The sequence below is a fragment of the Haematobia irritans genome, chromosome 5 (genome assembly GCF_050003625.1).
Source record: "Haematobia irritans isolate KBUSLIRL chromosome 5, ASM5000362v1, whole genome shotgun sequence".
In the NCBI taxonomy this organism is placed as follows: Eukaryota; Metazoa; Arthropoda; class Insecta; order Diptera; family Muscidae; genus Haematobia; species Haematobia irritans.
The window spans coordinates 175,099,810-175,124,409 of record NC_134401.1 but is presented as its reverse complement, the minus strand read 5'-3'; the positions used below and the strand labels follow the sequence as shown (position 1 = coordinate 175,124,409).

The following is a 24,600-nucleotide window of genomic DNA, read 5'->3' as shown; positions in this document are numbered from 1 at the left end:
TCAAATTTCAGATTACTCGACAACTATATAACTGCCTACATAATCGATGGCATCTACGCCAAACTTAATTGGATCGAATGTTTGTGTAATTATTTACACTGATAAGGATCTAGACAATAATTCAATTGGTTTGGACCGACTTTCGTTTTTACTGGTTTTTGCAAAAATTATAAGACATTTTGGCATTTTATTTAGTACATTTATTAATATTTATGTATGTGGTAAACATATAAATTAGTATACACATTTGTTTTTCTTTAAAAATACTTGGTTTCAAAAATATATATGTATATGCATGTAATAATTAAAAACCCGAAATGGAAATGTAAACAAAATCATCATAACTTTTATTAAAGCTTTTAGTTAGTCTTAAAAGTAATTTCTTGTTTAATGTGTTTATAAAAAACAAAATGGCTTGACTTTAGAGAAGAACATGCAATAATATATTCTAAACGGACACACATATAGTTACAACATTGAATCAAAACAGTGCATTTTTATTTAAAAGTGTTCTTCTGAGTTATGGTGGGGTGCATACAGGGTCGTCGCAACATTTATTTATCAAATATTCTACGTTTTGTCTTATCAATGGTGATTTAGAAATAATCTGATGGTGAGCACATAAACATTTGGTACTAAATACAGCTTCAATGTGTACAGTATAAGATTTCAATATACCGCCATGGATTTGTAGCATTTATACATGTATACGGCATTAGATATTACAATATTTGTTAAGTTTTGAGTGCAGATTTGCTATTTAATAGCCAATATTTGGTCCAACTAATTAATTATAAGTTCACAATATTCGTGAGCCAAGAATAGAGGTTCATAGATTAGTCATTAGAGCGAACTTTACGCAAGGATCCCCGATTGAATTTACAGATCGACTCGAGCAAAGCAGAACGTTCCAGTTCCGCTCCCGCCATATGCTCTTTAGAAGTTATATTGGGAGACGATGATTGTCTAGGAGGTGACATTTCATTCATAGACTCCTCTTGCTGCCTGACAGAATGTGTTTCAGGATCGTTGGGACTTTGGCTGACAGCTGGTATCGGGGGTGGTGCTAAAATTATTTGTTTTTAATAATTCTTCTAATGGATGTTTCAACTCACATTTTATATCCTGTACTGCGTCGAGAGAAGTGTTAATTACACTATTCATCCGATTTAGTGACCGTGAATTTATTTCTGAAGACTCCGACATGGAACCTGTTGCACCAACTGCTGTCAGTGCTACTCGACCATTATTGTTTTGTAATGACAATGATCCTTGTTGTTTAAGCTTAGATTGTTTGTATTCTTGCTTCTAAACATAATTCCGTTAGTGACAAATACAATGAATATTAATTAGTAAACAGCTTACCGCCTTGTGTTTTGATTTACGTTTTTCCTCTTCAGAACTCATCAATTCCTGCACTCGCACAATGCGTTTCTGGTTTTTCACAGATTTTTGCTCCTCGCGCAATCTGTTTTCCGTCTTTAAAACCGATTGTTTTATGGCTTCTTTGGCATTTAGTGACAGCTTCAAGTGGGGCTTTTTAGAATCATCATTCAATGGATTCGCACTGGCTTCACTTGTGGAGTATTGTTTGAAAAATTCATGAGCTATAAGCTGTTCCAATGAAGGTAATCCGGATTTACATGCTTCCTTAGACAGTATACTCTCTAGAAGGTTTCCTGTAAAGAGAGTCGATAGTCTCTGATAAACTAGGCCTAAAGGGACTACGAATTTACGACGTAAAGAAAGTAAACTTACTCAAAATCTCAGGACAATCAGTAATTTGTCTCACAATAGATTCTTGCATGGGATAACCCATAGCCATCTCAAATATAATATGACCAAAGCAATAGACGTCAATAGCCTATAAAGTATAATGATTACAATTTTTGTCAAAAATAGAGCATAAAACCCTACCTCGGATTTATATATTTTACCGTGCTGTACGAAGAACGGCCGGTAGAAGGAGGGAACTCCAAGTACGTAATTTTCTATGTCCAACAGTTTAACACAATCGTCGACTATAACAATGTTTCCAGAGTGTAAATGTCCTGCAGAAAGATCAGTACGAAAAAGTTTTCTTTAAAGTAATAGTTGCAAGAAATTGCGGCTGAAATATTCTGTTCGGGACTAGATATTTAATAGGATTTTTACAGTATATTGGTCAGGGAAAAAGTCAGTCTCTTTTTAGTCAATCAATTTAAGAAGAACAAATGAAAATCACAAACTACCATAATATTTAGAATATAACTCCCACATTAAATTCATAACAAGTGATCGCCTATAGAGAAACATCTTTGGACAATCTGGAATAAAATTAACCACCCAAATATTGATAAAAGGATGTTTCATTGTAGTTCTTAGCACGAGAAATGTTAGCATACCCTTCATGCGTTATTTTATAGCTAATTTTGCACTAAACAATATCAATATAGATTTTCAAAAAACGATTGATACAACGCAATATAGTCTTACCATATGGATAGCCTTTGGAGTGCAAAAAGATTAATACCTCCAAAATTTGTTTTCCGTAAAACGCAACTTGTCTCATAGATAGAGCTGTACGTCCCTTTGGATTTCCGTATTTGCTAAGAAAAGGATTTTTTGGTGTCGCCATGCATAGGATGTCCTTCAGTGTTCCATGTTTGTAAAATCTATTAACAATAATTTTGTAATAAAATATGTGTTTTTTTTTTTAAATGTAGGCTCTTACTTTCTTATTACCAAACATCCGTTTTCATTGTGCATTGCATACTGCAATGATTCAATATTCGGATGTTGCAATCCTACGAGGCTCTTTAAAATCCCTCCCAGTTCCTTATCATCTATGTACTTATCAGGCCCATATTCCAACCACTCCAAAACAAGTTCTGTATTTCCCGATATATCAGCGGCTTGATCCTGGCCGGCAACGTTGGATTGCTTAATTTGTGAATGTGTCTGCGAGCCACTTTTAACTAATGACTTTGAAGAAGACTTAGTATCTGGTGGTTTAGGACTAACTTTAAAGTAGTGTTTTCTTAATCGCCATCCTATAGCGCCCAATGTGGAACCTAATGACCACAAACCTTCACTACGCAAGCAGAGTAATGCGTTTTGCACCGCTTGATCTGGAATAATATATTTCACAATAATATAGCACAATATGAGTAGCCATTGGCCTCACCATGAAATGACTGGGAATAACTGTCGGGGTCGACAAACCGTTTCGCCGGTAACGATGAGGCAAGAATGGGATTCATGAGTACGGTGTTTATGTAAATTTGTAATGCTTTTCGTCGCTCAGCTATAAAGTCAGGTCGCATATTACCGAAAAACTTTTTACCAGGAAATGGCAAGTCAATATCTGATATGGAAAGATGTTTCTGTAGTTCCGCAAAATCATTGTAACGGCGTAATATTTTCCACGAATAATGGTTTACATATCCCCGATCTAGACGTAGCAAGTACTCCTAGAAAAACAACAGAAATGCAATGTGATAAGCAATTAGTATAAAAAAGTTTGCATTTTATTCTTTTTTAATGAAATTAAATAAAGAAACTATCCATATATCAATAGTTGATCTTATTCCTTATTTCCTTTTGAACTTATTGTTTTGGTAGCGAGCTCGCATGTTAGTATAAGCAAGCAAGCAAGTCAGTCGATGGATGAAGTGAAGCAACGACAAACAACGACGACGATGGCACTTAGTTGGGTCATCATATTCATGGTGTGTTTCTTAAATTTCATGCAAGCATTTGAATGAATGTATGGAAGGTAAGAATAAAGGAATATAATTTTCTTTTTTGATTAGTAGCGTTGTTATGAGGCAAAGTAAAATTTGTAAGTCATACACACTGCTATGATGAGGAGAAATGAAAATATTCAGAAATTATGTGTGATTTTTGAAAATGTTTATCAAAATGGTAAACGAAAAATGAAATTTTTAATTTCATATTCAATATCAAGTGTATTATATTGAGAAATATTTTACACTGCGATGTGAAGAAGTAATGTTGAAATAAAATATTACAAAATAATATTGAAAAAAATACAATATTATACCAAAGAATTTGATTTAAAGAGACAAATATGTAGCTATTGCAGCGCATTTCGTTGATTTTTTCAAATTGGTATTTCGATTGAAAAAAATACTATTTAAAACATTATTCTGGTTGATCCTGCCAGTAGTTATATGCTTGTCTCAAAGATTAAGCCATGCATGTCTAAGTACACACGAATTAACAGTGAAACCGCAAAAGGCTCATTATATCAGTTATGGTTCCTTAGATCGTTAACAGTTACTTGGATAACTGTGGTAATTCTAGAGCTAATACATGCATTATAAACACGGACCTTTGGGACGTGTGCTTTTATTAGGCTAAAACCAAGCGATCGCAAGATCGATACTTTGGTTGAACTCTAGATAACTTGCAGATCGTATGGTCTTGTACCGACGACAGATCTTTCAAATGTCTGCCCTATCAACTTTTGATGGTAGTATCTAGGACTACCATGGTTGCAACGGGTAACGGGGAATCAGGGTTCGATTCCGGAGAGGGAGCCTGAGAAACGGCTACCACATCTAAGGAAGGCAGCAGGCGCGTAAATTACCCACTCCCAGCTCGGGGAGGTAGTGACGAAAAATAACAATACAGGACTCATAATAGAGGCCCTGTAATTGGAATGAGTACACTTTAAATCCCTTATCTCACAAATCTGTCATACGAACCAATTATACCTAAATAGTTCTTTTTTTGTAGAGTTTCTGATAGGGATAAAAAGGATTCTAGGTTGTGGTTGATATAGAATATGGAGAAATTACGAGTTCAACGTGATTTATGCCTTGATAAAACTTTCAACATGTTTGCCACATACATACAGCAAGGATACGTATATGAATCCTAATAAAAACGGATACATACAAAGAACAGATAGGGATTTTGTATTACCGTATGGCCGTCAATCTGTTGTGCCGTTTCTATAACACAGTTTATAATTTCGGTATCATCTTGTACATATCTAGAGTATTCTTTTTTATAACGCTTTTCGAATATGTCCATTTACATTTTATTTGATTCAAAGTTCTTATTTTCTTATTGATTCAGAGCTGAGTAAAACTTGACTGAGACTTTACAACACTGATGATTAAGAAGAAGAAGACGTAAAAAGCCCCTCTCCCATACCACCACCACCTGGACAATCAAAAGGTTGAATTACACACCATGCGTCAATCCGTGCGTTGATGGAAGGGTTGATTTTTTTCTGTTTGCGGCAGACTATTCGAGCTTTTACACAACATGCGTCGGAAACTAAAAGCGTTTTGTCATCAGATGTTTTGATATGTATTTTAACGAATGTATATTTTATTTGAAATTATCAAAATGTTTTCTAATAAACGTTAGAAAAGAATTCCTCGATATTTTTTTTTTGATCTAATAATTATCGCGTTGTGTACTGCATCTGGTTGGATGTCTATTGAACGGGTTAAAAGACGATTTTGTGTACGGGATTTGTTTTTGGATAGGGATTTTCAGGACTTTTTTGCTACGACCTTTGAAACGCTAAGAAATGACCCAGAGCGATTCTTTATGGCAACTAGGATGAGTCCCGATGTGTTCGATATCCTTTTTCAAAAAGTTGGAGCAAAATTAATAAAAAGTTTGTCTAGAGCAATTCTTCCACATTCTCGAGCTTTTGATTTCAAAGAGAAATTTCAACTCTTCAATCATCGGACGAATTGTACGCATTGAACGCATGGTATGTAATTCTACCTTTATACCCTTGTACATATATCGGAAACGGTATCATAAAATGACGGCATTCATAATCAACAACACTGCGAAAGATTAACTAATTTTAACTTAGATAATCTTTGCCTAAAACACTCATCCATTTGATTTCCGTTTTGTTCCCAAAATTGTAGATTGGTAGAATTCTTGATGTTTTGGTAGAGTATGCAAAATATTTCTCTCCAGAGGTACTTCGCAAATTTTGTTAGAAATAAAATAAAAGAATCAATTGTATTGACTGTACTTCAGGGCGTAATGAACAACAATTTATAAAATTTTTAGGTTATAAAATTTTCCCCAAAGCCTATTTAAGAACCAAAAGTAGTTTTTGGTATATTTTTGCACTGTAATATACTTACAAGCTCCTAAATACGATCAGCAAACATTTTGTTTGCTGTTATGCCTCAATTTGATAAATATTCAGATTTTTGGTCAAATGCTATAGATATTCATAAAATATTGTCTTAATTATGTTAGGATAGCTCCTAAGTTGACATTTTTATTTGTTTTAGCCAAAATAAAACATGTTTTAGTGTAATCGAGCATCAAAAATAGCAGGAAATGTTTGCTATTTCAGCAAACAGTGACTGCTGTCCCTTTTTCAGCAGACTTTCTGCTGTTTTAGCAGACTTTTCTGCTGTCCCTACTAACAAATTTCTTTGGGTGTACACTACATAATACACTACAATACCAATTGAAAAAATAATAATCTTATTTAACATATCAACAAATAAGAACAAAATATTAAATATCTTAAACATTATTTGTAAAGACTTTTGCATTGATAATTCGATTTCCTTCCTGTTGGTGTCATAAAAAAAACCGCGTGTTAGAATAGATTTCCAGGAATTCACAAAATATCCATTTTAAACTGATAATAGGATGTAAATTGAACTAACGATGTGATGCACATTGTTTTTTTCAATTCAATTTAATTCAAACATTTATTTAATCAATTAAGCCCTCTTGGACCATACATTGATAGATTTGAAAAAAAAGTACAACAAGCTAAAGAAACTACAAATGCAAAGGAAAAAAATCATAATAATACTTAAAACTAATGTGAATGCAATATTCTCAATAGCTGAAAAACTACACGCACATTTCTTTACCTAATGCCTAGTACTAAGTTCGTTTTTGCGAAAAACGAATATCTTAATTTATCTCCGTAAATAGGGTCTCAAGCCCAGGGATGTTAACTTATTTATGCGAAATAATATACCTGCCTATTTTTTCGTGCGAAAAATCCAGGGTTGTACAAATATGTGTTTGAAAATGCTCAAAACAAAGATTTCGCATTTATTCCGCGCTAACGTTTTTTATATGGAGTATAACAGTTTTTCGTGCGAAAACGTTATCTTAGTACTAGGCTTAAACACCAAAAAAACGCAACACCGCATATGGTGGTATTATCAGTAATGATACAAAAACAAAAGGACTGTTTTCTTTTAACACTGGATGCAGCATTTGTATGGCCTATCCAGAACATCGCTGCACTGGTGTTCTATCCAGAACATCCCATCAGTGCAAGTCGAGTCGGTGTTACCAGATTGCATTTTGATAAAGTGACGTTTTTTAGATTCACAATAGCAGTTTATTGTGACTAATTTATCGAATATCATGAAATTCAAAGTGATACAGTGTCATGAATAATCGCAGCAGTACATATTTATAACTATTTGAGCATTTCATACAAAGACTTTGTAATTATAACAAGATGTCCAAATTGCCTCTTGTTCTTTATTAGATAAAAGTGCACGACTTTAAGTTCACACACGTTCGTTATCTATTTTGCTTGTTGGAAGGTTTCTTTGCAACATTTTCTCCAATTCCTCTTTAAAATTGTATTCGTAACAATCATGTGTCTAAATAGCTGTGTTCGGGGGACCAATAATGTATAATAATTTGTGACTCTAAAATTTTTCGTTTAGACAAAAACACGAACAAAAAGAGATAAAAAACAACAATTGACAAATAAAGAAATTAAAAGAGGGAAACATTTTGAATTGGCCGCTACTACGGGCGTGTTTCCAAAATTAAAACTGTAAAGTAAAAATTCCTATTTTCTCAGAAAAACTGTAGAAAACTTAACGTAGAAAGAACACCAGGGAGCATAATAGACATATCTTAATGATTTAATGACTTAAGGTGGGTATTAAGTTCCAGTTTAGCCGTTAAAATTGCCATTTTTATCGTCATATAATTATAAATAAACCATATTAGTCATTATGTCTTATATGGCAATGTAATTTGTAAAGATACGGTACCAATAAATACTCAACAAAATAAAAATAAACACAATTTACTTGAAGTAATTTCTTTTGGCATAAATGTTGAATGAAAAGAGTGCAGAAACAGGCCTATTAACCAAATTGAAAATTCTTCATTTTCTTTTCTTTTTTAGATTCGTAACATCATACCCATTTTTTTCCAACTCTCTCATACATGTATGAACCTAAACTCATGAGCCTATTAGAAAAAAGGGGAAGAATTTAGACATCTTGGGAAATCAGATAATCTTTGATTTCATATATTAAAAGGCTAAGATTTCACTTGTTTTCTGTGATTGTTTTTAAACAGCTGATGACAGTGTTGCATCATAGACCAAGGAAGGTATAGACATCTCAAGTGAATTCACAGCGCTGTAGTTTGTCTGCACACCGTAGATGGCTCTTTTTCGTCTGCAATTGAGCGATTTTTTAATTTGGCTTTAATTTGTTTTCTTTCCTTTGTTCTCTCGTTGAAACACCAAATATTGTGAAAGTTTATAAAATACTATTCATCCACACCTTTTTTGTAATGCAAATTGACTAATTTATACGGTTATTCTCGTTTTCCAAAAATAAATTGAGTCACTTGACTGCGCAATTGAGTGGAATGACTGCCCACTGCAAATAAACAAAACCATGGTGAATTATCAAGGTATGTCTCTATATTTTCTTGGTCTATGGTTGTATATTTTTGGAGATGTCCTGGATAAACGAGTACTCTGTTTTCTTTTAGTCCGTGACTGCTTAGGGTATCCAGTGCAAAAAGAAAACAGCCCTAAATTTAATTGTTATAATTAAAATACTGAATTAGTTTACTTTTAAAAGCACTTAGACTTACGGAAAGTTCTTATAATCAGATGGAATTGCTTTCCATAATCTGGATAAACGGATTATGAACGATTTTCATCCAGAAGTTGTTGATTTTAGCACTTTGAAATGTTTCTGGAAACTTTTTCTTGTCGATAAGCCACTCATTTTTCATTGGCCAGCTTCTTAATGTTTGCAAGAATGTAGCAAAAAGATTTAAATTTAGTGACTTCTCTAAAATGTTGATTTAAATTTTCATATTGACTTACCGATTATTAGGGCTGTTTTCTTTTAGCACTGGATACCCTAAGCCGTGAAGGACTAAAAGAAAACAGAGTACTCGTTTATCCAGGACATCTCCAAAAATATGCAACACTGTCATCAGCTGTTACATTTTAGGGTAGTGTTTTGTCAAAGTTTTCTCATATTGTCTTCAACGCCTTTTCAAAGATTTCATCAACATTTTGGTAAATTGGAAGTAATTTGCAAACAATTTGAAGATCTATTGAAGATGAGCTGTTTCAAGTCAAGTTGAATTTATGTTGAAAATTGTATTTAAGGCCGGTATGCACCTCTAGCGAAAAATGTCATTCCCATAAGAAATGCATTGCTACCCTGCCAACATTTTTTGAACTTGGGGGCGCTTCAGAGAATCCCCACTACGTCGAAAACAGTCGTATACGATATCCAAAACTCCTCGGAAAAGCGCCGTCACTATTGAGAAGTTGTACCACGCCAAGTTACTACAAAAAAGTATCGCATGAGTGCAATTATTAGGAGCCCTTCTGGATACATTTAGAAGGACGCCAATAAGAGCCCCTTCAAACAATCAGACAAAGTGCATTTTAAGATAGTTGTAAAAGAATCATTGTGGTCAAGTAAAACACGATTGTTTAGATGTTTATTAATTTTATGAAACATTTATAAATTCTCATAAATATAACATTTATACGGCTATCACATCACATTTAACACATTTTTATTATGCATTAATAAGATATTGATGTTGAGTTACAAGTTGTAAGTTAAATGTTGTAGCGTCTATCAGCCAGTACTTTTATTCCCAATGGAGGCAGCGTGTCTGGAAAAATATTTGAAAAAGTATCACTTTATTCCACTTGGAAAGTCAAAAGTTGTTCACCAATTTACTTTTCACAATTTTAAGCGTAATAACTATGTTTTCAGCACTTTATTTTCGTTTTTATTGAAATAAATTATAATAAGCCAGTTGCGCTTGGTGTTTCACAAAATATAAAATGGCTCTTGTAACAATAGTGATGGCAAAATACTTTCATGCGAATAGTGATGGCAAAATACTATCACAGTTGGCGATTGTTGCAGTGTCACTTACGAGTCTGTGGTAGCGATGAGGATGAATTGGAACATTGAAATGCTGGCAGGATATTTATGCTAACGAAATTTTCGGTAGCGTTCAATTTCGTAAGCTGGTACGCACCTCTAATGAAAATAACAGGGTTGTCAAAAGCATATTTTGGCAGCAAACATTTAATTTATTGCAATCATTTTGTGCGTAAAAGTTTTAAAAGGTCTGTAAATAATAAACAATTTATTTGAGGAATATTTGGAACATATATTAACAATTTTTAAAAGCGATTAGCTGGTTTAAAATTTGTGTTTTTTTGTTGTAGACTTAAATAAATTTTTGCTACCGAAAATTTCGCTAGAGGTACATACCGCCCTTTACCCTCAAACTGAAAAGTTGTTGCATTTGAAAAACGCTCATCCTGTGTTTATTGGGCAGACAACAAATTAAATTGATACTACGTTCACAATCTCCTCGATATCACATTTTTTGACGTTCAAAAAACCAAGATTTCGTGCATAGCAAAGATAATTGAGTATAACAAGATTAAGCATTGTGCTCTTATAAAGAGAAAACAAATGTCAAGGTGTAGAGGGCAATGAGAAAAAAATTGTTTTATTTGTCAATTTTTTCTAAAGCAGCTTTGCACAGGAATAAATTTAAAACGGCAATATTCACATAAAACCATAATGAATATTTGCTTTAAAATACACATACGTTTTATTTTAATTTTCTACAATCGTTTTGGTATTGCTTTTATGGGTTTTTATTCAGAAATTTATGAAAAACACAAATGTTATGATATTTTCCGACACAAACGGCAGTACATTTGAGAGACACGTAGACGCAAACTTTATGATATTTTGTTGGCAGAGTCCTCTGGTGCTTCAGTTTTGCTATGACCAGACTGCATCTTCTTCTCAATTATCTTTGTGCATAGTGTGAAGTTCACACTATGAACGTAAAATGACAAGATTGGCTATTGATTCTACCAGCTGATCGAAACGCTTCTATTGCTTTACATCATTCGGCGCGCGCGAAAAATAAACAAAGGTTTTTAATTATTTTATCATTTCTGCCATTATGGATGACAACGAAATAATAACCGTGCCAGCGACAAGTGAAGAGTCCAAAAGTATAAAATCAATTAGCCGGGACAATGTTCATAAAATCTGTTCGGGTCAGGTGAGCTATTTACATAAAATTAAACTTTGCAAATATACTGTTGTCTCCTAGTAATTCGAGGATATATATTTAATATATGACTCTCAGATAATAACAGGACACAAAATGCTGGTTAAAGATAATAAACTATCTATTATGCATACACTCACCTCGCCATATAACACGGATATAGTCATTGCCGTATCTAGACATTTTTAACCCCCTATCTATACTACAGTAAAAATATATAATGGAAAATCATATATAGGTTTTCACATTCTAGGGGGGGGGGGCTAATTTTTTTGTGGAGGGGGCTAAGCCCTCCCCCCAGAGGCTTATGGATATAGTTCATAAAAAAAATTCCTATCAGATCAATAATAGGCTTAGTTCCGCCCCTGTAAACAAATCTTTCGTCTCCTGTTGTTTTTTGAGGTGTAGATACATTGGAACTTTCCCCAAATATTTCAGGATACCCAGTAGATATTAGATATCTTTCCAACCCGCGCTGGAACGACAGGCTCTAAGTTCAATCCAAGTGGTGAAGGATGTTCTATCGCACGCCCAACAACTAATCGCACATGTGTCCCGGACTGGCGTAAAACAGCTGCAACTTGTTCGGACACCTGTAAATTGACATCACCTATTTGGAATATATGATTTCCTGATTTCAGCCTGCCATCTCTGTCGGCAACACTACCGGAGAGTATTGTTTTGACTATCACTCCCGAAGTTCGAGCACCAATAATGATGGGGAATAGCCCAATGCAAATTTTCACTAGGTTTGTATTCCTTAAAATGGATTATTAAAGAAAAGTAATCGTGAAAAAATAACGATTTTAGCAGCTCATCTCGAATAATACACACCTTTAACCTCGAAAATTTCAACTCAAAAACCGAACATACCCTGCCAACTTTTTTTGAATTTGACGGCGCTTCTGAGAAAGAACAATCGTATACGACATCCAGAACTCGTCGGATGTCGCGCCGTCACTATTGAGAAGATGTACCACGCAAATTTACTGCAAAAAAGTTTTTCAAATTTCAAAGATATTCCCGATGAGGAGCAGACTTCTATAGGTAGAGCTAATAATATCCTCAAATAATATATTGTTTTTAATAAGGATACTGCATTGTTTCAGTCAATAACATACTGCATCATCCTCGTTTAATAATTTTTTTTTACTGCAATTGTTGGCATTTCCCTCTTTAAGGTGAGTATTAAGTTCGAGTTTAGCCGCTAAAATCGCCATTTTTTCACGATTACTTTTCTCTAATAATACTTTTTAAGGAATACAAACTTTTTGAAAACTTGCTTTGGGCTATTCCCCATCAAGTTATAATAAAATCTGCAACAAATATGTATAATTTTATGCCTTTTTTTACTGTTTTAGTTTTCACTTTAGTGAAAAAAGTCGAACTTAATACCCACCTTTAGTTGTGACACATTTTTTTCTTCATCATTTTCCTCATCTTCCTCATCTTTTCTTTTTTGTCTATGATCTATGGTAGTACATTGTAATTACTTGATTTGGCCTAAAAGACTGAATGAATAAATAATAAAAATAAATTAAATTAACAGGTTGTTCTTAGTCTTGCTGTAGCAGTAAAGGAACTAGTGGAAAATTCCCTAGATGCTGGGGCAACATCTATCGATATAAAGTTAATTGAGCAGGGTTTGGAATCGATTGAAGTGAGTGACAATGGCAGCGGCGTAGAGGAGCACAATTTGGAAGGAATGAGTATATTAACTTGTCGGAATGTGTTTAGTTCATTTTCATGTTATGTTTTGTGTAATTCCTTTCAGCCGCCAAGTATCATACATCTAAACTTAGAGAATTCGTGGACTTGCAATCAGTAGCCACGTTTGGTTTCCGTGGAGAGGCCTTATCTTCGCTTTGTGCCTTGGCGAAAATGTCAATAACTACACGAAGTGCCGGGGTAGAAGTGGCCACAAGAATTGAAATGGACCACGAAGGAAAAATAATTCAACGTCAACCTTGTGCTAGATCAGTTGGTACAACTGTTACACTGTCGAATATATTTGAAAATCTGCCAGTTCGTCGAAGATCCTTTGTTAAAAACGTTAAAAAGGAGTTCAATAATATGTGTCAAATTCTGCAAGCTTATTGTTTGGTGTCTACCAAAGTGCGAATCAAATGTACCAACCAAACTGCCAAAGGAAACAAGACAGTTATATTACAATCGCATGGCTCCCATGATGTACTCTCTAATATAGGTGCCATTTTTGGAAGCCGACAAGTTAGTGATCTTTTAGAACTAAAATCTCCATTGCATAAAAGTAGTGGGGAACTAAAAGAGGTGGATGTGCTCATGCAAGAGTTACGAGACGAACTAGGTGATAACACGATTCGGCTCAAGGAGGAAGACATTAAGCAAATATTAAACTCTAAACTGGAAGGTTATATATCCAGCTGTTGTCATGGCAGCGGACGTTCATCTAAGGACAGGCAATTCTTTTATGTGAATTCAAGGCCCTGTGACCCAAAAAAAGTATGTATTTGTCGGATATGTTTTCAGTCTATAAGATTTGTTCTTTGGCAAATACTATAGGGATTACATAAATATAATCCCATATCGAATATTCATTCCATTTTCAGATATCCAAAGTGGTTAACGAAATTTATCACCGCTATAATTCACATCAATTTCCATTCGTCTGCCTCAACATTGTAACAAATCGGGAAACAGTTGATGTAAATTTGACTCCCGATAAAAGGCAACTCAATTTAAATAACGAAAAACTTTTACTAGCCTTAATAACGAAGGCGTTGATAGGCACTTTTGGCAACATTCCATCGACATACAAAATGCAAAATACCACAATCACTAGTTTAATGATAAAAAGCGAAAATGTTGAGAACAAAAATATTGCGATTGCTAATGTGGTTGAGAATGAATCAACTGGGAATCGTGGCTCTGAAGAAATTGAGGATGACGTTCCTACTCCCTCCACACAAAAATTTTATGAGGTACTATCTCAATGGAAATGTACAGGCGATACAGAGGGAGCAACATCAATTATTAAAACAAATAAAAGGAAGTGTGCAGATGAAATAGCGACAAGAACGTTAAAAATGCAAAAAATACAAGAATACTTAGAAAGGGAAGAGCCACCAAGAAAAGTGGATGAATCATATAGTTATAAATCAGATTCTGATGATGACGACGCAACTTCCCATATTAATAAGGAAAGTTCAAGTTATGCTCTAGAAAACACTGCTACCGGAATCTATAACATCGGGTCGAAAACCGTCACAAAATTGGAGGTTTGCAAAGAAGGGCTTCTTGGACACGATGTACTGGATACTAACGAGCAAATAAAACTCCAAGATGAGGAAATAAATACAGAAAACGAAAAAATAGTTGAGCTAGATAAAAGCGATTCTGACGACGATTTCCCAAAGATAACATGCAATGAAATGAAAACTTCAATAACCGAAATAGAATCATTACTAAGAGCTGAAGTTAAAATGATTGAAAATCGGCAAAAAAGTAAAATTGAACGATTGCGTTTTAAAAGTGAAATCAATCCCAACCAGAACAAATCGGCTGAGGAAGAACTTCAAAAAGAGATTAACAAATCGCATTTTGCACAGATGGAAATCTTGGGTCAATTCAATCTTGGTTTTATTATAACAAAACTTGAAACTGATCTTTTCATTGTCGACCAACATGCTACGGACGAGAAATACAACTTCGAAACCCTGCAAAAAATTACTGCATTACAACATCAACCTCTGACTATACCCCAAGCACTTGATTTGACAGCAGTTAACGAGATGGTTTTAATTGATCACTTATCTGTATTTGAGAAAAATGGTTTTAAGTTCGAAATTAATCAATACGGTAATATTCAAATTGGCCAACATAACATGTATTATGTCTTATAAATCATTTTCCTTTGCAGCCCAACCCACAAAAAAAGTTCGTTTATTGGGTAAACCGTTTAGCAGAAATTGGGAATTCGGAAAGGAGGATATAGATGAATTAATATTCATGCTACAAGATGCCCCAGAAGGGACAATTTGCCGACCGTCCCGCATAAGAGCAATGTTCGCTTCCCGAGCTTGTCGAAAGTCAGTTATGATAGGCCAAGCATTGAAGAAAACAACAATGGAAGTATTAGTGAAACACATGGGCGAAATAGATCAACCATGGGTAATTTCAATGTTTTAAATTAAATTGGTTATTATTAGAAGTAAAATGTAGTAAAACTTGGAACAAGGTACGAGGGGAAACTTCTCTCAAATCAATATGTGCAGCCCGATTCTATTTTGAACACAATGATATGGATCTCATTATTATTGTTAAATTCGTGCGAAGTGGCTGAAAGTGTAAGGCAAAACTGTTTAGAAACAAGGTTACAGAAATCAAAAATTTGTTTGCGATTTTTTTTAATATACATGAAGTTGTGATCCACCTTACATACAAAGGTTCTTGAGATCAATACCAGTTTCTACCGAAAAAAGTAGTTCGAACAAATCGCAAAATGTTTAGGTTTTAAAATGCTATTTTCAAGAGCCAAAACTATTTTTTTTGTATATTCCTGCTTTTAAAAATTGTTGTTAGCAGTTATGACTTCACTCGAGAAATATTTAAGTTTTTGATCAAAGTTTTTTGTTGTTATAATATCCCTAGTTATCCCTAGTTTTAGTGCAACCGAGTTTAAAAGATATTAATTCGCAAACACGATCGTTATCTCTCGCACTCAAATAATTAGTGATTTATTTTCTTTTTTTCCTTACTGTAGAATTGTCCACATGGACGCCCAACAATGCGACATCTTATAAATTATGCAATGTTAACAAATGATGATGACAAAGACCAACATTAAACAACCAGAATATTTAAAGGTAAAGTTATATTTTAAATTTGTATTGGATTCGTATATTTACAATGTACTTTGCAAGTCTTCTTTTAGACACTTATTGTACGGAAGATATTAAAACCGCTATGTGCTGTAGATAAAACGACTCCCGGTAATTGTGGATGCCAATGTAGTTCTTTTATTTCCTTTTGGCCTTGGTGGATGAATAAAAGTTGCGGTGGTAGCTTATTTAGGTCTTCGTCGCATTCATTGGATTCTTGGTCCGTGTCCTTCTCTACAGCCAAATCCCAGAGTGCAATTTGGTCATCATCTCCCCCGGAAGCTAGTACTGTTGATTCTTTAGGATTCCATTCTAGTGTTGTTATATGATCTGTATGATGTTTAAATGTAGCAATAGGTTGTTTAGTTTGGAACTGTCTTAAGTCCCATATGTGTAGGAACCCGTCATCTCCGCCACTAGCAATAAAGGGTTCAGTACGATTCCAGGATATCACATTGATATCACTCTGGTGGGCATCATCACATGTTAGCATACAAGCTTTCTGGGGAGAGGCTCGAACATCCCATATTCGTATTGATTTATCAACTGAACACGATGCTAATACACTTCGTTCATTGGGGCTCCATTGCAAATCTTCTACAGATGCTGTATGACCGACCAATGGTCGTTGATCGACTTTCCAGGTACCGTCCTCAAGAGGAGACCATATATGTATATCACGTCTAAATAGAAAGAATAGTAATTTTTCAATAAAATGCGTATGTTTTTGCCTCAGATAGAGATCTCGGTATATACACAAAAAAATTTTACGAAATTTTTTCCAATTAAAATCTTAATTAAGATTTTTTTTTAAATATTCAATTAATTTAATTGATTCAACAAATTTTTTAATTGAAATAAAAATCAATCACACAAATTAATAGTATCAATTAATTTTTTAATTGGCTGTCAATTAATTTTTTAATTGATACTATCATTTCTGTGATTGAAGACATTCCAATTAAAAAATGAATTGGATCAGTTAATTTCGTGATTGAATCAGAAACATATTTTTTGTGTGTCCATATGAGAAAAAATCACTATTCCAAAGCGTTTTTATCCCTATTATGTTGTTACCAACTTGAATAAAAACAAATATATACAGCAGTAAGTTCGGCCGGGCCGAATCTTAAATATCCACCACCATGAATCAAATATTAGGGTTTCCTTGAAATTTCAGGGGGGTTTGATGACAGATCAAGCAGAGCAGTTCAACCAGTACACTTCCCGAAGATAAATTTAAAGATTTTACCTATGAAGACTATCAGATTCTGGATTTATAAGAAACATTTTTTTGTGTGAGTTTTAAATCATTAATATCTCTTGTAAGTGTGCACGAAAATTATAAAATAACGTCTTGATTTGAAATCTTAATTTTACATTAAGTTTCAAGCAATTTTCATGATCAGTGCGCCTTCCATACCTCCAAGAAGTGAAATCGGTCTATATGGAGGCCTTACCAAATGGACCGATAAAAACTAAATCCGATACCCATTTGTGTGAGCCTAAAATACCAGAATATTTACAATTTCAGGCAAATTGGATAAACACTACGGTTTATAGAAACCCAAGGAGTTAAATCGGGAGATCGTTCTTATGGGGTCTATACTAAAACATGGACCGATACTCACAGTTTTCGGCACACATCTTTATGGTCCGAAAGTACCTCTAGATTTCCAATTTCAGGCAAATTGGATAAAAACTACGATTTCTATAAGCCCAAGATCCCAAATCGGGAGGTCGGTTTATAATGGGACCTGGACCGATATAGCCCATCTTCGAACTTGACCTGCCTGCAGACAAAAGATGAGTTTGTGCAAAATTTCAGCACGTTTGCTTCATTATTGAAGACTGTAGCGTGCTTACAACAGACAGACAGCCAGACGGACATGATTACATCGTCTTAGAATTTCTCCCTGATCAAGAATATATATACTTTATGTAGTCGGAAATCGATATTTCGATGTGTTACAAACGGAATGACAAACTTATTATACCCTCATCACCATTTTATGGTGATGGGTATAAAAACATCGCATGTTTTAACCCTAGCTTTGGCACTATATACAAATGTAAATATTTCATTTTTGACACTCTTGCCATTTCAATAATATTTATCCAATTTTTATGAAATTTGGACTCAGCGGCTAATTTTTCGTGCTCTTTCATAATATGTACAAATTTAGCAATATTTTTTATAATATAGCAATTTTTCAATACATTTTTTTGTACATAAGTAAATATTGTGATTTAACATACTTTTAGTTGATTTGTTTTGAATAATTTCATATGAAAATAATACAAATAAAAGAAGGGGAAATAAAAACTTAAAATATATATTTTGGGCAACTGTAGCATTTGCAGACTGGTTTTTTACATTGTCCAGATTTTCGCCTTGTAGCAAGCGATTTTTACTTTTGAATATCCTCTATCACCTTCATCACCAAATAGCAAACGATTGTATAGGTTCATCGATAATGTGTCTACAATGCTCAATTTGTTTTTTGTAATTGGTTTAGAGCCGTTAAAACAAGATTCACGAAAAATTTCATGTTTTCGCTCCATTGAGGATCTTTATGCAATTTAAATCCGTTTTTACTAAACAAAAATTGCTACCTGTCTAATTCAGATAGTTCACCGTCGTTTTCTATATGACATTCCCCCATTTCATTCTCATGTAAATCGGAGTAAAATTTGGCCTCTGTGGTCATATGTGTATAAATCGGACTAAAGATATACATGGGAGCTATATCTAAATCTGAACCGATTTCAACCAAATTTGGCAAGCATAGTAAGAATATTAATTCTACTCTCTGTGCAAAATTTCACGTAGATCGGAGCAAAACTTTGGCGTCTGTGGTAATATGGGTGTATATATATATGGGAACTATATCTAACTCTGAACCGATTTCAATAATGTCGAACAGATAATGTTCAAAAACAACAATATTTTTTCTGTAGCGAATATCAGAATGCAAAAAAAAAGTTAAAAATAACAAAGGAAACAAAATATTTACATATGTAAATAGTGGCAGATAATGTAGAAAAACATTGGTGCCTAAGCTAGGGTTAAGTCAAAAATTTCATTTCAAGTTTTCTATGATTTTGGAAAAAAAAAAGTTTCATTTCACCTAATGAATTTAATCTTGACATAGCTAGATCCCTAAAGTATTTCATTTAATAGCGAATAATGAAGATATGTTAAACTATTTTCGCCCTAATTTTATATTATGTTTTTCTTTTTATGTCTAATTATATGTTATTAATCCTTATTTCGTTTTATGATATCCTAAATATTTTGTTTAATCATCTTGAATCACATACTGTATTTATGAGATTGTAATCTTTTGTATGTGAAATTATAGAAAAAAACAAAAAAATAAATATAGGGAGGAACAGTTCGGATTATTTCGGTTATAGAACCCTCGTCATAGGATTGGTACTGCAATTCCCTTTTATCTAGACTGGCGAGTGCCTCATGTCATAATAACCCAAACTCTTTCCAATAAAAAAAACGACAGACATTTGCTATTAGTTATTAGTATTATTTCTTGAACGCTTACTTGCAATCTCCAGTAGCAAGAACGCCGTCGGCAATTGGGCTCCAGTCAATACCAAATCCTTCCTGTTGATGACCACCAAATGTATAAATTGGTTTAAAAGGGGTATTGGCAACCTCGCGTTCGTATAATTTCAGAAGCTGGGTGTCTTCAACAGCCTGCAATTGCTTTGATAGGTTCCATACATTAACGTGACCCAATTCGCTCCAAGAGGCAGCAAATACCGAATTTCCCAAACGTCGTGACCGCACGCGATTAACGCAACCTTGATGCTTTATTAAAGCGCAACTCATTTGCGGTTTCTTCAATTCTCCGGTATCCTCCGCGACGTCGTCCTGGTCATCTTCCAACTCATCATCTTCGGCGTACTCGTTTTCATCTGTAGTTGCTTGAGTTTTGTGCAGGTTATGCATTTTCATTACAATCAAATTGTTGACATGCGTTCGAGCAGCCTGTGTTCCAGCGATCATATAAGCTGTTAGTGGATACTCTTCACGGTCAACACCAAGTTCATCTCGAATAATGTCAAAACTTAAACATGGTGCGCCCGTAGATGCCTGGTGCAACATTATGTAGGCGGTTTCGTCGCACACCAACTCTTCATCTGCTTGGAGTGGTTTACCCGGCAAATAAACCTTCTCGTTTGTTCCTTCCATATTCTCATCTCCAATTCCATCATTGTCGTCGCTCTCGGCATCCTCTGGCTCCACCACTTCCATGTCTAAGTCTTCATTATCCATTTTGAAATTTTTATTTTGAACAATTGTTTTTTGACGCACGTGGTACAGCGATATTTACTTTTTTGTGTCACTATCGATAGCATAGACCAAGAAAATGTATAGACGTCTTATGACAATTCACAATGATTTTGTTTTGCAGTGCGCAGTCATTGCACCATAGTCCAAGGAAGGCATAGACAACGAAAGTGAATTCACAAGCGCTGTAGTTTGCCTGCACACCATAGATGGCTCTTTTTTGTCTGCAATTGAATGATTTTTTAATTTGGCTTTAATTTGTGTTCTCTCCTTTGTTTTCTTGATGAAACACCAACTATTGTAAAAGCATATAAAATTCTATACATCCACACATTTTTTGTAATGCAAATTGACTGATTTGTACGGTAATTCTCGTTTTCCAAAAAGAAATTGAGTCACTTGACGTTATGTTTGGTCTTTGTTGTGTTGTGTATTTTGAGACCATACATAAATCCAACCATGCTTCATACTTCGTGTCGTCGCCCTTATTTTGTTTTAATTTTCTAATAAAACAGACATTCTCAAAAAAAAAAAAAAAATTAGTTCCCATATTAACTTTCACCACTTGCTTCTCAGTTTGTGAGAGTAAAATTTCGAATTTTCTTCAAAGTTGGAATTGGCGTCGTTCGTATTGGATACCAAGTCATGTATTTATTCTTGTTCTAGAACTGCAAATAAACAAAACCATGGTGAATTATCAAGGTATGTCTCTATTTTAATTGGTCTATGCCCAAACCATGATGAATTGTCAAAAGACGTCTATACATTTTCTTCATCTATGGTGCACTGCAAATAAACAAAATCATTGTGAATTGACATAAGACGTCTATACATTTTCTTTGTCTATGTTTTATCTTGTAAACAATTGGAAAATACAATATTTGTTACCACCTCCAAAAATATGGAGTTTTTACTGAGATTCCTTCAATTTATTATAAAACTTGTTTACAATTTTATATATCCAATTTTAATAGTGCTCTTACCACGCAATAATAAAGATCAAATAGCTCCAATTAAAAATAAAATTTTACTTTTGCCATTAGTTCAAATTGTTAATTATATGAGGGCTCGAAAGGTGAGTGAATCGTATAACTGTGTCAATACATATTCTATTTGGACTTTTGGATCTGGCAGTTAACTTCCCAGCAACTTGTGCAAGCTTATATTGATCGCATAAAAGAAGTAAATCCGCGTATTAATGCAGTTGTTGAAGAACGCTTCGAAGACGCAATGACGGAAGCCAGGAGGGCTGATGACATTTTAGGTAAATGTTCTAACAGCCAATTGTCGCACTTGTACAAACGCTATCCTCTTCTAGGAGTGCCTTTTACCGTTAAAGAAGCTGTGGGAGTAAAAGGTAAGGAGTAAGAAATTTCTTTCAATAATGTCGTACATTAATCTTTTCTTTGGAACATTAGGTATGTCTTTTGTAGTTGGTAGCCTGCAGCGTAAAGGACTAAAGACGAAAACAGAAAATGAGGCCGTGGAAAATTTGCGTTTAGCAGGAGCTATACCTTTGCTAGTTTCATCAAATCCTGAGTATTGCTTTAGCATTGAGACGATATCATATTCAAATGGCAAGTGCCTTAATCCCTACGATTTCCGGAGGAGTAGCGGTGGATCATCTGGTGGCGAAGTAAGAAAAATTATTAAGCTTCAGCCCTTATTCCATAGAAATAATTGTGAAAATTATGAATACATGTAAAACCTTGATTAGCGTTGACAATTCTTTTCTTAATTCGTGAGGAGAGAAATCTGTAAAATAGGTACAAGATATCCCTATTAAAAACTTTGTTGTATCATTTTATCTACATTCAATGTCAATTATTTGCAGTAACTACCTTGCCTGCAATTTTGCGAGGACGAACTCGGTTCTGCACCTTTTACTTCAGAAAAACAGATCATCGATTGTCGCACTAGTTTTATGATTTTATTTCGACCCATTTTGTTAGCGTTATATATATCATTAATCCAACTAAACGGATGAACTATCCAATTTCCTATTAAATCTTTTAATAATTCTTTCCGTATTCCTGAGTATTCCAATACAGCAGGAAAGAAGGGTGATAATAACTTTATCTTTGATTTTCTAAATGTTCTTCACATTTCCTTTCAGGGAGCACTTAATGGCAGCGGTTGTAGCTTGTTTGGTATTGGCTCGGATATTGCCGGATCTATACGCATTCCTAGTCTCTTTAACGGAATATTTGGTCATAAACCCACAGGAGGTTTAATACCCATTACTAATATATTTCCATCGTCAGAAGAGCCCGATTGTTCTCAATATTTACAACCAGGAGTTATGACTAGATTTGCTTCGGATTTAAGTCTAATTTTACACGTTATGGCTGGAGAAAATTCTATCAAATTAGACTTTGCATCGCCTGTTGATACCAAACAAATAAAGGTTAATATGTTGGGAATATGTGGTATTACGGTACTAGATTCTATAAAACTAAACGCATCTTAACCACTGACATTTTTTTAGATATATTACATGCTTGGATTTACCGGTTTAAATGGTTTTTTGCACCACAGCCCTACGGCAGACATGCAAATTGCTATTTTAAAAGCTGTTAAATGTCTTAACCAGTTAGGACTCGCTACCAAGTTAGCGAGTATAAAAGGACTCGAAAACTCGTCTGAAATAGGATTTAGTGGCCTTTCTCGGTTGAAAAAATTACCTTACCTCATGGCCGAAGATATCACTCTTACAAAATTACTATTTGAGCTGACAAAGTGTGTATGGAAATGTTCGGAATATACGAAGGAAGGTTTAGCATTTGAACTCATGAGGCGAACCAGAGCTTTTATGGGATCTGAAGATAAATTGATGGAGTACAAAACCAAGGGAGAAGAGCTGAAGAAGGAAATAATTGTATGGAAAACATGCTACATGCTACTCAATCTATACTCATTGAATTATATTTTTTTAGTCTTTGCTTGGTAATGATGGTGTCCTCTTTTTCCCCACATTTCCCGTTCCCGCTGTACATCACCACACTTCTGCTTTGGCACAATGGGCTGTAGATTACTCATTGATATTTAATATTCTGGGGCTACCATCAACACATGTTCCCATGGGACTGGACAGTCAAGGTCTACCAGTTGGTTTTCAAATAGTAGCCGCCCCATATAAAGATAAATTATGTATTCAAATTGCTGGTGCTCTGGAAGAGGCATTCGGCGGCTGGATACCACCTGTCAAACACGAACTTTCCAAGAAGCAGAAATAGAAATTCCTAAATTTTACTTAATCAATTTTATACAAAAATATTTACAATTTATACTCGTACAAATGTCTTTACTGCCCAAACATTCCGTTTTTGTTTTTTAATAAATGTGCAATACAAATCAAGATTTAAAGGCGAAAAACACAATTTCTTTGTGGCCTTTCAATGCAACCTCATAGAAGGAATCATAAGGAATACGTCTGCTCCGTTTGCTATTAGCCTTGCAAATTTTTATCATAGCTTTTTTCACAGAAAGAACCATATATTATCCTTCTATTTGGATAGCCCAGTATATGGTACAAATGGAAATAAAATTATTCGGCTTAAAATATCAGATAGACAGGGATTATTATGATGTACTACCAATATAACAAAATGCTATCGACTAATGCTTTATCTACATAAGTTCCCAGGAGTAGATCCCACACTGGTACATGAGGACTTGCTTATGGGGTAGTTCAGGACGTGTCCTTTGGAATAATTCAAATTCGTGTAAAAATTAAATTAAATCTCGTCATGTTCCCTTCAATACGTTTTGACCAGAACTGGAACTGGCGATTAGGTATATCACGAGGTATATCAATTTCGCGTAGGGAAGCCATTATATGCATGATATATCCCCGAGCTCTCTTTGAAGGAACCATAAAAAAGGGTCAAAAGATTCTTAAGAAGGCGCCAAGTATTACATGTTCATACTATGTGGTAAATATGCCCGCATGGCTGTCTGTGTATATGGAGTTCACAGTCAGTGTTACAATTACTGGTAACTAATATTCAATGCTATTTTTTTTTCATAATAGTTTTGGTTGACAAAAGGTGAATATAG

The 24,600-nt window shown here is 34.4% G+C and overlaps 4 protein-coding genes across 7 annotated transcripts; 2 read left to right on the top strand and 2 right to left on the bottom strand.

The window, feature by feature from the left end:
- Nucleotides 1–185: 185 nt before the first annotated feature.
- Nucleotides 186–5,143, bottom strand: LOC142240787 (PX domain-containing protein kinase-like protein). The gene is made up of 9 exons (XM_075312515.1): nt 4,933–5,143; nt 3,167–3,452; nt 2,714–3,110; nt 2,476–2,654; nt 1,918–2,051; nt 1,759–1,864; nt 1,366–1,679; nt 1,116–1,308; nt 186–1,066 (listed from the first exon to the last, which is right to left on the bottom strand). The coding sequence occupies exons 1-9, from the start codon at nt 5,041–5,043 to the stop codon at nt 837–839; spliced, it is 1,950 nt and encodes a 649-aa protein (XP_075168630.1). The 5' UTR covers nt 5,044–5,143; the 3' UTR covers nt 186–836.
- Nucleotides 5,144–11,159: 6,016 nt separating this feature from the next.
- On the top strand, nt 11,160–16,354 carry Pms2 (mismatch repair endonuclease PMS2). 2 transcript variants are annotated; one of them, XM_075312512.1, is made up of 8 exons: nt 11,843–12,116; nt 12,181–12,414; nt 12,917–13,076; nt 13,142–13,848; nt 13,956–15,204; nt 15,266–15,516; nt 16,109–16,211; nt 16,280–16,354. In XM_075312512.1, the coding sequence occupies exons 3-7, from the start codon at nt 13,073–13,075 to the stop codon at nt 16,190–16,192; spliced, it is 2,295 nt and encodes a 764-aa protein (XP_075168627.1). In that variant the 5' UTR covers nt 11,843–12,116; nt 12,181–12,414; nt 12,917–13,072; the 3' UTR covers nt 16,193–16,211; nt 16,280–16,354. The 2 variants fall into 2 exon arrangements, with proteins under 2 accessions (XP_075168626.1, XP_075168627.1); XM_075312511.1 differs by lacking the exons at nt 11,843–12,116; nt 12,181–12,414 and adding an exon at nt 11,160–11,358.
- l(2)09851 (WD repeat-containing protein 1 l(2)09851) lies at nt 16,205–20,610 on the bottom strand. The gene is made up of 2 exons (XM_075312513.1): nt 19,790–20,610; nt 16,205–16,909 (listed from the first exon to the last, which is right to left on the bottom strand). The coding sequence occupies exons 1-2, from the start codon at nt 20,524–20,526 to the stop codon at nt 16,276–16,278; spliced, it is 1,371 nt and encodes a 456-aa protein (XP_075168628.1). The 5' UTR covers nt 20,527–20,610; the 3' UTR covers nt 16,205–16,275.
- Nucleotides 20,611–21,385: 775 nt separating this feature from the next.
- Nucleotides 21,386–23,921, top strand: LOC142240290 (fatty-acid amide hydrolase 2-like). Of its 3 annotated transcripts, XM_075311986.1 has the most exons (7): nt 21,386–21,616; nt 21,676–21,805; nt 21,860–21,898; nt 21,960–22,177; nt 22,658–22,978; nt 23,030–23,419; nt 23,478–23,921. In XM_075311986.1, exons 1-7 carry the CDS (start codon nt 21,443–21,445, stop codon nt 23,775–23,777), a joined length of 1,572 nt encoding a protein of 523 aa, XP_075168101.1. In that variant the 5' UTR covers nt 21,386–21,442; the 3' UTR covers nt 23,778–23,921. The 3 variants fall into 3 exon arrangements, with proteins under 3 accessions (XP_075168101.1, XP_075168099.1, XP_075168100.1); XM_075311984.1 differs by having other exon boundaries at nt 21,387–21,616; nt 21,676–21,898; XM_075311985.1 differs by having other exon boundaries at nt 21,388–21,616; nt 21,676–21,898; nt 22,658–22,948.
- The last annotated feature ends 679 nt before the right edge of the window (nt 23,922–24,600 follow it).

Coding starts and splice junctions, on each gene's coding strand:
- LOC142240787 (XM_075312515.1), bottom strand. CDS start 5,043: ATGGACATATTCGAAAAGCGTTATAAAAAAGAATACTCTAGATATGTA. Junction 2,052..2,475: donor CTCCAAAGGCTATCCATATG/GTAAGACTATAT, acceptor ATCTTTCTGCAG/GACATTTACACTCTGGAAAC. Junction 1,309..1,365: donor GTAAATCAAAACACAAGGCG/GTAAGCTGTTTA, acceptor AATTATGTTTAG/AAGCAAGAATACAAACAATC.
- Pms2 (XM_075312511.1), top strand. CDS start 11,257: ATGGATGACAACGAAATAATAACCGTGCCAGCGACAAGTGAAGAGTCC. Junction 15,205..15,265: donor GTTCGAAATTAATCAATACG/GTAATATTCAAA, acceptor TTTCCTTTGCAG/CCCAACCCACAAAAAAAGTT. Junction 15,517..16,108: donor GCGAAATAGATCAACCATGG/GTAATTTCAATG, acceptor TCCTTACTGTAG/AATTGTCCACATGGACGCCC.
- LOC142240290 (XM_075311984.1), top strand. CDS start 21,443: ATGGAGTTTTTACTGAGATTCCTTCAATTTATTATAAAACTTGTTTAC. Junction 22,178..22,657: donor GTGGATCATCTGGTGGCGAA/GTAAGAAAAATT, acceptor ATTTCCTTTCAG/GGAGCACTTAATGGCAGCGG. Junction 23,420..23,477: donor AGCTGAAGAAGGAAATAATT/GTATGGAAAACA, acceptor ATATTTTTTTAG/TCTTTGCTTGGTAATGATGG.